Source organism: Henckelia pumila, chromosome 3 (genome assembly GCF_033568475.1).
Source record: "Henckelia pumila isolate YLH828 chromosome 3, ASM3356847v2, whole genome shotgun sequence".
NCBI classification, from domain to species: domain Eukaryota; kingdom Viridiplantae; phylum Streptophyta; class Magnoliopsida; order Lamiales; family Gesneriaceae; genus Henckelia; species Henckelia pumila.
Window position 1 is genome coordinate 155950090 of NC_133122.1, and position 12432 is coordinate 155962521.

The following is a 12432-nucleotide window of genomic DNA, read 5'->3' on the forward strand; positions in this document are numbered from 1 at the left end:
TTTACTTAATAATATAAAATTTTAAAATTTATAAACGCGGAAAATAAAATTTCTTAACTTGCACTCGACAGGTCAATAGTAACTCATATTACTATTCACCTACATAACATTTTCATAAATATCGCTAAACAATAAAACAGAAAAAAAAAAAAAAGAAACAAAATCTGAAGTGCGAAAATAATTGATAAAGCACCCTCAAATTTAAACTCGCAAATTTAACCATAACATAAAAATAAAATATTAATCAACAACTAAAAAATTTCTACAATTTTCTAAATATACTCATGACCCTTAAAAAATCCATTTTGAATCAGTCACAATTGACACATTATTTATCCAGAAGAATTTCAATAAATATTTTTGAATGGATTCATCACAAGAGATATAGGGTGGTCTATATAGGAATTTCGAGGAAATAGAAAACTAAGAAAGTTACACAAAAAGGTTTAGATTTTTAGTTTCAATTATTTTAGTAACGAAAGATATTCGCTCTTCTATAGATATAGAGAAAGAGATATAGAGAAAGTGAATATATAGAAAAAAAACTTAAATTATTGGAAGAAATAGGTTGATGGGGAAAATAATACTCCCCACCTTGAAAACGAAAAGATATACTAAAAAAATCGAGTATCTTAACAAAATAAATGACATCAAACTAAATGTTTATATAATATTTGCGGAAAGCTAGCATAGGTCGGAGGGTGTCGTGCTCTGCCGCATCGCAATCCACTCAAGCGTCATGCCCCTCGATCTCATCGAAAGCCTAACCTGCACTGGGAAACTTCACCAAACAAATGTAGTGAGCCTAAAGACTCAACAAGTATAAAACTTTAATAACAAGTAATAAATAATACATGCACATGTCTTTAAAAATAATTGTACTCATCTACTTTGAAACTTTACTCGGAAAATTCTTTTAACTAAAATAAAACTTGAACTTAAAGAGGTCACATGCATTAAAACTCACTCAACTTGAACTTAAAACTTGAAACTTTAACTAAAACTCATGCTTGGAACTTTAACTGAAACTTTTGCTTAAAACTTTAACTGAAACTCATGATTGAAACTTTAACTGAAACTCATGCTTGAAACTTTAACTAGTCTTTGACTTAAACTTTTTTGTAAATTTAGATCCTTGATTGTGATTTTTGTTTCGATTGATCAATCTATAGCTATAGTACTATGATGGCAAGAAAACCAAGGTTTCTCCCGGTCCCACATTGCCCCTCGATGACAAGGAAACCAAGATTTCTTCCGGACCCTCCTTGCCCTGCTGATTGGTAAGGAAACCAAGATTGCTCCCGACCCCTCCTTACCCTGATGATTGGTAAGGAAACCAAGATTTCTCTCGGCCCCTTCTTACCCTGCTGATTGGTAGGAAAACCAAGATATCTCCCAGCCCCCTCCCTATCCTGAGTTTGGCAAGTAAACCGAGACATCTCCCGGCCCTACATTGCCCTGATATAGTCACAACCAACTCTCCTCATTCAAAAATATTTTTCCTCGACTCAACTTGCGAAGAGCTTAACTTATCATTAAAAAGGAAATTCTTTGAAAATAACACACTTAGATACTCGACACACATGTAAGATGTTAAAAATGGTTGGAAAAGATGGTGATTTAAGTTGCTACCCTTAACTTAGAATCCAAACCCTCTTTACCACAAGGAACTCATTTCGAGTGATTCGCTTGTAAAACTTATAACTCGGTCTTCCCTTGTCCGAAATGTTTTTAGTCTGAACCGAAATCTTCTACACACTCTAAACTAACCCAAATACTAGACCTTAACTCCTCGTGCAAACCCAAGTAGCCTGGTACAATAGGATTCCGGGCAGCCACATTAACTCACCCTAAATTATGCGCTAACCACACTAAATTGAAAATCTCCTAACTCGGTCATAACTTACCCGAATTGCTCCCAACTTGAACCGACACGATCCCCACATCTTATACTTGATGTAGGATGAGTCCCAGTCAGCCCCTGAACCCCGACCTAGCCACTTGAACAGGACAACACGGACAGCCCCGCACGAAGAACCAAAAATTTGCACAACCACTTGGACTTAAATCACCCTTGACCTATCCAAAACTTAACCGAATTGACTTCCGCTTGAACCTACCTATTCCTAACACCCTTAAAAAATTCCAGAACCATCCCCTTAACCAAATCTTGAGTTTTAACTTGACCTACACATCCATTTCCAAACAGCTTATGCAAAAAAGGAAAACTTCTGTACAAGCTTCTCTACTAACTTTGGCTCTTCGAACCCCTTCACCAATAATTTCACCAATGTCCAGCCTACTTACTAACACCATCACCACCCCTTAGATCTTGTCGAACCCCTGAACCAATCCCCCAACCGAACCTTAGCTCAAATTCCAGCCATTGGCCGAAAAACCCCTCTAGCTCACGACCCCTTACTCGAAAACCATGCAACCCTTCCTCCAAACAATCAAGCCTCTTCAACACACCATAAAATACTACCATGTGAGCTAATTTTTCAACCATGACAGCCTCTTAATCACCATCCAACCAAGAATTTCAAAAATGGACTCAAACATTACATACAAAAATTACAATTTTTGAAATTCAATATAAGCCTTTAAAGATTCAACCCAAAACACATTACATAGCTCAATCCAACATCAATAATACATGTATTTCGAAATATTCAAGGTACCCACTTATTTTTGTCCACAAAACTCGAAACCCTAGCCCAAACTTACATAAAATTCGAAATACATACAAGAACATGACATACAACATAATATATTTGCTTGGAGGGAAAATTAAAGAAAGCTTTATACTTGTCTTAGGTCCAACTACAAACCGAAAATGATCTGGACAAACCGAGAGGAACAAGGTGCAAGGTCGACCTCCTTTGCTACTCTTTTCCGGTCGGTGGAGGGAGGAAAGGTGGCGACGTTGTGGAGGAGATGGCGTGGAGCAGAAATCTAAGGGAAATGGGGAAAGGGGGCGCCGACCTAGACGTGAGAAAGGGGGAAGGGTTTTTCTTTTCTTTTGGGAGGGAAAAAAAATAAATGGGACCCTAATTAATAAAAATGTGGGGTGTAAAATTTTAGGGTATAGATGTGTGTAGGGATGAGATATCGAACAAAAATACTGACTTTTTGGAATATTGTACCGATATTTTTTTGATATATAGATATTTTTTTGGTATATCGAATTTTTTTTCGGTATCTGTATGTTATCAATATAGATTTTTTCCATACCAAAATTTCGGAATTTCGATATCGATACCAGTATGAATTTTTTTTAATACCAATATAATTGATACAGTATACCGAAAACTCACCCCTAGATGTGTGTATATGTAAGTATATAAATTGTTACTTGATATAATAAAAGAGGTGTTAACACTACAATAGCAACTTAGACACTACATAAATTTCCTCCAGTTTACTACATAAATCTAAAAAATAATCTATATCTAAAAAATTGCTAGCCATAAAAATAATTTCGGATTTAAAATAATTAGCATTGCTCAAAAGTTCTTAAAATAACCATTTAATAAATTTCCTCCAGTTTACTACATAAATCTAAAAAATAATCTATATCTCATAACTCCGCTTCCTCCCACTGGTCCTAAAATAACATAAACTAAAGAATTCTTTTAAATCAATACTTAAATATTTTGATGTCACAATTATAAAATAAACATTTAAATAATAAACGGAGCGATTAAAATAATTTAAATAAAATAGATGAACATTTAAAAGTCATTTGAATAAATACACAATCGGAATTAAAAATCTTTAAAATAAATTGGGAAATCAAAAGCATTTAAATAATTAATATAAACAGTTAAAATCATTTAAATAACTAACCGAAAAATTTAAGTCATTTTAGATGAATAAGCTGGACAATTAAAATCATTTAAACAAGCAAGCTTAAACCTTTAAAATCATTAAAACAAGTAAATTGTACAATAAAATCATTTAAATAAATCATTAACATTTATTAACACGTAAATCAAATAAAAAATTTAAATCAATTAAACTTAAAAATAATAATCATAATATTTCTTTAATTTAATGCATGTGATTTAGTACATTAAATCAATTAAACTTAAAAATAATAATCATAATATTTCTTTAATTACAATTTTGATTGTAATTTCATGTTGTATCAATGTTTTAATGCAATAAGATATGTCGTTCTTATAGAGATCATTTTTGTACTTAAGATGTATTTCGAGGACGAAAATATCTTAAGTATTGGAGAATGTAATAGTTATGTTCCATTTATAAGATTAAGTGATTAAAAATGATTAAACATGAATCCAGAATGTTCAAAAATAGCCCAAATAATCCCGAGTTTAAGGACAGATCGGAAGCACCGAACCATAGTTCGGAGGGTCCGAACTGCATTCATTCGATGAAATTTTGTCAAAAGAATTTCAAATCCATCCGTTGATTGTAATTATAATTGTAATTTATTCGAATTTTTTCTCAAATAAAATCTCTCTTTCAAAGGAGATAATTAATCAAATCTTTTCTCAAATCAATTATTCCGTTCAAGCCCCAACCTAATTGTTCTTGATTACACCTAGGCTTCAGAGTTCATATTATTTAATACCGCATTTATTCAACATGTTTCTGGAAGTGTTTTCCAAGTGTTTTTACCTGGTTTTTGGTGTTGGAATCATATTAGTAGATTTTTATTTAAGAGTATATGATTAAGATCATGTAATTTTTTTTTTTTTTGTTTCGCTAACTTATTCAATGTTGGTTTTGATTTATTGAGTTTTGAATTTAGTTTCGGATGACTAGTTTTATTGTTGGCGTGACATCGGACAAGTCAGAAATTTTCGATGTAATTTCAACATTTTTTTTATATCACGCCAGCATTCCGAAAAAATAAAACTGGAAACTAAAAAATTTTAAAGTTACGTACGCGAAAAAACTACACTTTAAAACTTACGAACACCCAAAAAAAATTTGGTTAGCTTAAAATATTATTTTTCATCAAAAAAAAGATATTAGTTCTGTTCTACCATAAATTTTATCAACTTACATATATATCCCCTTGACGTACTTAGGCCAACCACATTAGACCACAAATATCCCTTTCTTTCTTTTTTTTCTTTTTTTTTTTAAAAAAAAAAAAAAAAAAGAAGAAGAAGAAGAAGAAGAAGAAGAAGAAGAAGAAGAAGAAGAAGAAGAAGAAGAAGAAGAAGAAGAAGAATTTACTTTGAAATTTGCTAGACACATTACACGTAATTTTCTCTGGAAATTCAAATAGGATATCGATCTCGGGGGTTTTAGCGGAACCCTACCTGTTTATTGAAAAAGTAGAGAAAAATACAAGAGAAAGAGACTAGATCAAAACCTCTCCAGAAATTACAAAACAATAATAAATCAATAAAATTATAATGCACTTACACGATTGAAATAATTATCTATGCTGCACTTACACGATTGAAATAATTATTTATTCTTATAATTATTTATTTTAAATTAACAATTTTTTCATATTTTTTAATTAAGAGTGATATCTTAAAATTTAATAATATAGATGGATAAAAATAAATAATTTTTATAAATTTAAAATATTTTTGAATGTGGATTAGATATATGTTAGATTTAGATATATTACGATATTTTAAGTTAAATAATAATTTATTTTTTTTGTAATTTAATAAGGGTATATGTGGTACTTAAAAGTGTTATATCAAACACACCAAAAGCGAATTACGAATTTATTAAAATAGGTTTTTATGATATTTTAAATTAAATGATAATTTAATTTTTTTTGTAATTTGATATGGGTATATTTTGGTACTTAAGTGTTACATCAAAAACACCAAAAGTGGTTAGTCTAAGGATATATATATGTATAGAGTTTTGTTAACAAACCTAGGTTGTGTGTTTTTTTTTTTGAGACAACCTTAGTTGTGTGTTTATGCGTCATTTTCATTATTTCAAGTTCACTCAAAAAAATTAAAAAAAAAATCACTCACTAAAAAGTTGTGTAAGTCTCGTGTAAAATAATCTCATAGATTTATATCGTTGAGATAGGTCTACCCGATCTATACTTACAACAAAAGTAATATTTTTGACATATGTATTTTTCACGTGTCTGGTGATCAAATGAAAGATACGTCTTACAAAATTGACCGGAGAGATCGTCTCATAAGAGCTTTAATTTGTGTTAAAAGTTTACTTTAATTTCTACCAAAATATTTGGTATATTGGTCAAACATGACACACACTTATTTAGGCTGGTAACCGATTTCTAAGAAGTGCCAACGAAAGGGTAGCTTCGATACTACCCCATGGGATAGTTGGCAATCACTTGTTGGTTCAATTCATGTGGGTCTTACTAAATTATATGGGGCCCAAATGATTTAAACAAATAAAATATATTCATCTGTTCCATTGGGTAATACCCATGGGATAGGTTGGAATTTTCCTAACGAAACCATTCAAATTCATTAATGTTTCAATTGATTTTCCAGGGAACATTTAAGATTTTTAATTACAAAATAAAATTTGTAGTCAAAATAAATAAATTATAATTATATTTATCTTAGATAAAATTAAATAAAATGTACAACTATCGAAAATTTAAAACAATAAAATTTAAATTTCGAACTAAATTTTTGTAGCAAAAACGATACCTAACTGTGATATGTTATCCACAAATTTAACTTCAATCATTTGGAACATTGTGTTTGGTCATTTTTCGAAAGTTATACTAGGCACTTGATGATTTCTATGAACATTCCGAATCTTATTTACATTTTTGTGTTAATTGCATATATTATCCATATAAATTACGAGATTGCTAAAAACTTCATAAAACTGTTGACTCTTAAAGTTTTCAAATTGTGAAATTCATAAAACTGTTGACTCTTAAATTTTTCAAATTGTGAGCATATATACCCCTAAAAACATGTACGCCCGGGCAAGGGGATATGTGCTCTGATTTTGTAAAGTTGGAATGTATGTGTTCAAAATTTAAAAACAATGGTAGTTATAAATCATTTTTTTCATATGAGATTGTTATCGGTCTCGTGATTTTATATGAGTAATGTATGCAATTAACCCAACATTTTTATGATATTATTTTTGACATAAAAAAAATACAGTGTAAACTCAATTTTTATAAACACGTCAAACTAAAACTATATAATTGCATTAACACAAAGTTTTGATCAATTTTTTCTTACTTTATTTATTTTAAAACCGTTTAATTGATTTATTATATCCAAATAATATGTATATTGATTATTTTAATGATTTTTATCCAAATTATTCCATATAATTAAGATTGTAAGCTTTGTGCAAGCAAATCTTACCAAACAGTAGTACTACTGTTTTGCATAGCATTACACTGATAATATATATTGGATCGTATTTTTCATATTTTGAAATAAATATGTATTCATATATTTATCATGTCGTTTTAGATAAATACAATTCGTTCGATGAAAAAAAGAAACTTACATAAAAAGTTAAAAATATTAATTGTATCGACAATTATTCCAAATATACACACTTGTTTTTTTTTTTTATATATATATAAACGGGTGTATATTTTGGTTAAAAAGCCATCAGTTAGAAAACGTGAGGAGACTGTTAACTAGAAATGAAAGGGGTGTTGGTGATGCTATAAATAGGGAATTATTTCATCGTGATATTATTACACAAAATATTGGGACATTTCAATATTGAACAATAATATAATATTTCGAGCATAAAATTTACAGATATTCCGATGGCAACTGAACGCATTATCATCCTGGCTATTGTTATAGCTAGTTTAATATCTGTGGCATCTGCCGTCGCCGGAACCGCAACATACTACACTGAATATCTTCGTAAGTTTTCTTCTCATGAGACTCATGTCCTAAGAAAAAACCACGATTCTGGTCTCGTAATTCATTTTTCAGTTCTAAAATTTTCATTTTTCAGGTTTAGCCCAATAATTAGTTGGTATTACTTGTCATTTTTAACGCTCGTTTTTTTTTACCAGAGTGTTGGAGTGACGTCAGACTCATTGGCAATAAACTCTTTCAAAATTAAGTTTTTGCGCAAATTAAGGCACTACCTCAATAAACATCTAATCATTGGACCTTACATATGTTGTTAAATTTCCATCTCTAGATGCACTAGCTATATATTAGGACAGTGCTCATATATGTAGCGTGTAATTTTCCATCTAATCCGTGTCACTGAGTGTGCAATAACAAAATTTCTGACATTATTGTCAAATTGAGATCAAGAAAAACAATAATATATACAACCTTTTGAATATTTATTCTAAATTTTTTGCAGATTAAGAGCTAAAACGAACTACTATTTTAGTTTATAATAGCAGCTAATTGTAAGATATTCATTCAGCACATTTAATTTGGTTAATCCTAGCTAGTTCGACTCAAGTCTGGTTGAGTAATTAACAAAAAGTAACTTTAGTCTCAACGTGGTACATATATAAACATATGTATATTTTGACAGTAATAAATACATATATATATATATGTGTGTGTGTGTGTGTGTGTGTTTTTTTTTTTTTTTTTTAAATAAAAAAAAGAAAAGAAAACACCTTAACATGATATGCTAATAACATTAACATTTTGCCTCAACGTGTGTGTATGTTTTATTATTTTCATAAATATAATAATATAATATGATGGATTTGCAGCATCTGCATGCTATGGAAACCAAGGGCAAGGTACAATGATAGCAGCTGCAAATAGAGGCCTGTACAGCAATGGTGCGGCATGCGGGAAATACTATAAGGTGAGGTGCACTGGACCCACCAATGAAGGCGTACCACAGCCGTGCCGGAACGGCGAAATCACCGTGAAAATCGTGGATCTTTGTCCTGGATGCGGCACCAATCAGCTTGACCTCTCTCAGCAAGCTTTCTCCAAGATTGCCAACCCCGATGCTGGAAGGATCCATATCGAATATAACCCGTAAGCAAGCGCGTTTAATTAATTTGATGTGTATGACGAATAATTCCTAGCATTTTATAAGTTATATATGATCATATATGGCATTTCATGCAAATATTGATACTGATCATTGTATTAATTAAATTGCAGGGCTTAAATTTTGGAATGAGTGAATACAAATAAACTTGATCAAGCTACCGAGAATATATAAGCTTGGATTTAGCATTCTCCTGGTGGAAATAAATAAATTAATGTGCCGTATATTATATCCTTGAAATAAAACGCAGAGTATTGAAATTTATCTTATAACGTTGGGTGGTGTATTTAATTTATCTGTGCAGCACTTCTCTGTCATTAATTAAATAATAAAATATATGGAAATTTGCTTATTTGCTAACTGATCACTTAATTGATCGATCGAGCAAATTATATAATTGATAATGGTTAATTTTTCAAAAAAAATTAATTTTGTTTGTATTTATGTTAGTTATGTGTCACATAATCCAATGGAGATGAATTTATAGAGATGTAGCTCATAATTAATATATTGAAAACGATCGATGGTACTTCATTAAACACACTTAATTTATGATAAAGCACAATTAAACACTACATAATATTTCACTCGATCGGAATGCAAGTTCTCACATCATTGATAGTGACGTGAGCAGCTAGCGAGCCCTCGTTACTAGAATATACATACACACACAGATAGATACACACACACACATATAGGTGGGTGCAACTCAACTAGCACTGCTCAAATAGATGCGATAAAACTGCTCGAATTATTATTATTTCATAATCTTCTTCATACGTCTTCAGCAATATAATTTAACCCTTCAAACCCTGAAAAACAAAGAGATGTCACAAATGATGGTTTAGAAATTTTTTAAAACTCATATAGAAATTATAAATATACATATAAGAGTACTATATATACTTGTGTGTGACACTTACTCATGGAATTCGACGTAGACTTTTCCAGCATCTGGATTTGCAATAACCGAAAAGGCTTCTTGAGAGAGGTCAATAGTGCCTCGACAGCCCGGCGGACAATAGTCTACTATGGTAACCACGACACTCTGGCCCGTGCAAGGGTGCGGGACTCCGTTATTTGTGGCTCCCGTGCATGTAACACTGTATCGTCGGCCGCACGCTGCTTTGTTGCCGTAGAATGCGTCGCTTGCAGCAGCAATCATCACCCCATCATTCTGGTAACCATGGCATGCCGAGGCTGTTCCAAGAATATCGATAAATTTCGACGTTAGATTAAATCATGTTTATATCCGAAAATTAATTTAAGATGCATGTACGTCAACCATATTTTGTATTATATATTAACATTAACATTATGTGTTGTATATATATATAATATACACATGACTTACGAACATAAGGAGGTGTATAATAAGTCGCAGTTCCCTGATCAGCGTAGGCAAAAGAAAATAGGCTCATAGCCACGGTCACCAAAACCAAAACTCTAATATTTTCATACATTTTCCCGACTTGTAAAAATGAGGAAATTGCTATATATTAAGTGTGATTTCTCAGTGTGCAAAACATGAGAGGAGAGACTACTATTTATAGATGAATGGCTACCCAAAACAGTTGTCTTAACCTGTTAATTACTAGTACTTTTGTAAATAAAGACATAAATAAATAAAATAAGAAATTTTTTTTTTTTTAAAAAAAAAGAGACATTAAATTGTTAAATGGATTGCATTTTTGTTTCTATCGTAACCATTTTAGAGTTTAATCCAAATAATAAGACAAGACGAACCCAAGTGCTCACAAAATTTCAGAGATCATGTGCCCCCATCACTGTGCATCGCATCTTCCATTTTTATTATTTATAGTGCACATGAATCATGATGAAATATGCCTACATAACACGTATGTTATTATAAACGTCACGAGTTCTATTCTGATATAGAATTTACAATTTTAGTTTTTCATCGGGAATTAACTAGTTTTAATTTACAACGAATTAGTTTTTTTTTTTTTTTTTTATATTCATCACGGGGTGGGTGGACCACCAAAGACGTGTCTCTTGGTCGGATAATCCAACCCACTTAAACTGTTTGATGGGGCAAGCGAACTCGACGGACTCATCCCAAATTAACGGCTCTATTGGGAAACAATAATCGTTCCAGCTAGAAGAGAAATTGAAACATAACACTTGAAATGTTGTACTGTTTAAAAAGTTCAAGTTGCACCGTTACTACTAACTACGTGAGAATTGGTCAACTTCTTGTGTTCAGTCGAGATCATAACTGCGTAACTGGAGGCAACTGACTGAAACTAGAAGGCTCAGGTGGCGACTGAAGGAGTCGACTGAGGCTGGAGGTTTGGTCTGGATTGATAGACAAGTTAGCTAAGTAACCAGTTTGGTTACAGAAGCATTTGTTTTAAAAAGTGCTTTTTTAAGTTGACTTTTAAAAGTATTTTTTAAATTTAAAGATATAATAATTTTGTGTTTGGATAAATAGATTGAAAGCATTTTTTTAGTTGAGTTATAAAAAAAATAATTTGAAAAACTATAAAATGGGCTTTTAAAAAAAAACTTTTTTTTGCTTAAATAAGTGCTTTTAAAAGCACTGTAGATCTATCTAAACACATATGGAACAATAAAAGCATTTTTTTTTTTTAAAAAAAAGGCACTTTTTCTCTTCTAGCTTATTAGGTAGTGTTTGGGAGAGCTTCTAGAAAGCACTTCTCAGCTTTTCTTTAACAAAAGCTCAACGACCGCTACCTCTCCCGGTCCGTCCAACCTGAGCCCTGTCCTATAGAATGATGTGTCCACAACAAAAAACCAAAGATGTGAGCTAACAACGCTCAATACGAAATTATGACTATACACATGTTATGAATGCTAATGCAAATGACGGGTACCAGAAACCTATCATGGTAGGAAAATCTTCCTCAAACAAATGGCGTTATGGTATGTAGCACGCTGAGCCATCGCATCCGGAGGTGGCTCCCATACCAGAAAGAAAACGTGGATAAGTAACCGGATCCAAATCAACGAAATCCATCCACAAAAATAACTCGGGGCTGAGCAACCCCTACTACTGGTAATATCAAGGTACAAGCTTAACATGATAATTCATGTAACATAATAATCGTGACATAATAAATGCACATAAGCCATGTCATACCAACCAGGCAAATATAGTACATGCATACTCAACTAGGATATCTCGGATAGTACATCCATACCTCTATCAAGTAACTCAAGCAACCTAGAAACACTGACTCTTTAGTCTACGTCTATAAGCAGATAATCATCATATCACTTATACATACTAAGAGTCTTAACTATACTAATAGCTACTCACAGAAGCTAATCAGAGTCTAGACTTATACCTGCGTCCATCATTCGCACTTTGATGCAATGGCCTTAAAAGCTAGGCACAACTCCGCTACGATCCCGGTAGCGCCTTGCTATCAACTAGCCCTCAAGACAACGCCCGAAAGCATTCCAAATCAGTGGAAAACAAGA

At 31.9% G+C, this 12432-nt stretch overlaps 2 protein-coding genes across 2 annotated transcripts; one reads left to right on the top strand and one right to left on the bottom strand.

The window, feature by feature from the left end:
* Positions 1–7744: 7744 nt before the first annotated feature.
* LOC140893279 (EG45-like domain containing protein) lies at positions 7745–8952 on the top strand. The gene is made up of 2 exons (XM_073302345.1): positions 7745–7847; positions 8672–8952. Exons 1-2 carry the CDS (start codon positions 7745–7747, stop codon positions 8950–8952), a joined length of 384 nt encoding a protein of 127 aa, XP_073158446.1.
* A 931-nt stretch (positions 8953–9883) lies between these two features.
* LOC140893605 (EG45-like domain containing protein) lies at positions 9884–10427 on the bottom strand. Its single transcript, XM_073302692.1, has 2 exons — positions 10319–10427; positions 9884–10164 (listed from the first exon to the last, which is right to left on the bottom strand). Exons 1-2 carry the CDS (start codon positions 10425–10427, stop codon positions 9884–9886), a joined length of 390 nt encoding a protein of 129 aa, XP_073158793.1.
* Between the last annotated feature and the right edge of the window lie 2005 nt (positions 10428–12432).

Bases quoted from the DNA above. Each gene is read 5' to 3' on its own strand.
- LOC140893279 (XM_073302345.1), top strand. From the start codon at position 7,745: ATGGCAACTGAACGCATTATCATCCTGGCTATTGTTATAGCTAGTTTA. The intron at 7,848-8,671 runs GTAAGTTTTCTT...ATGGATTTGCAG, and splicing joins ATACTACACTGAATATCTTC to CATCTGCATGCTATGGAAAC.
- LOC140893605 (XM_073302692.1), bottom strand. From the start codon at position 10,427: ATGTATGAAAATATTAGAGTTTTGGTTTTGGTGACCGTGGCTATGAGC. The intron at 10,165-10,318 runs GTAAGTCATGTG...TTCTTGGAACAG, and splicing joins TTATACACCTCCTTATGTTC to CCTCGGCATGCCATGGTTAC.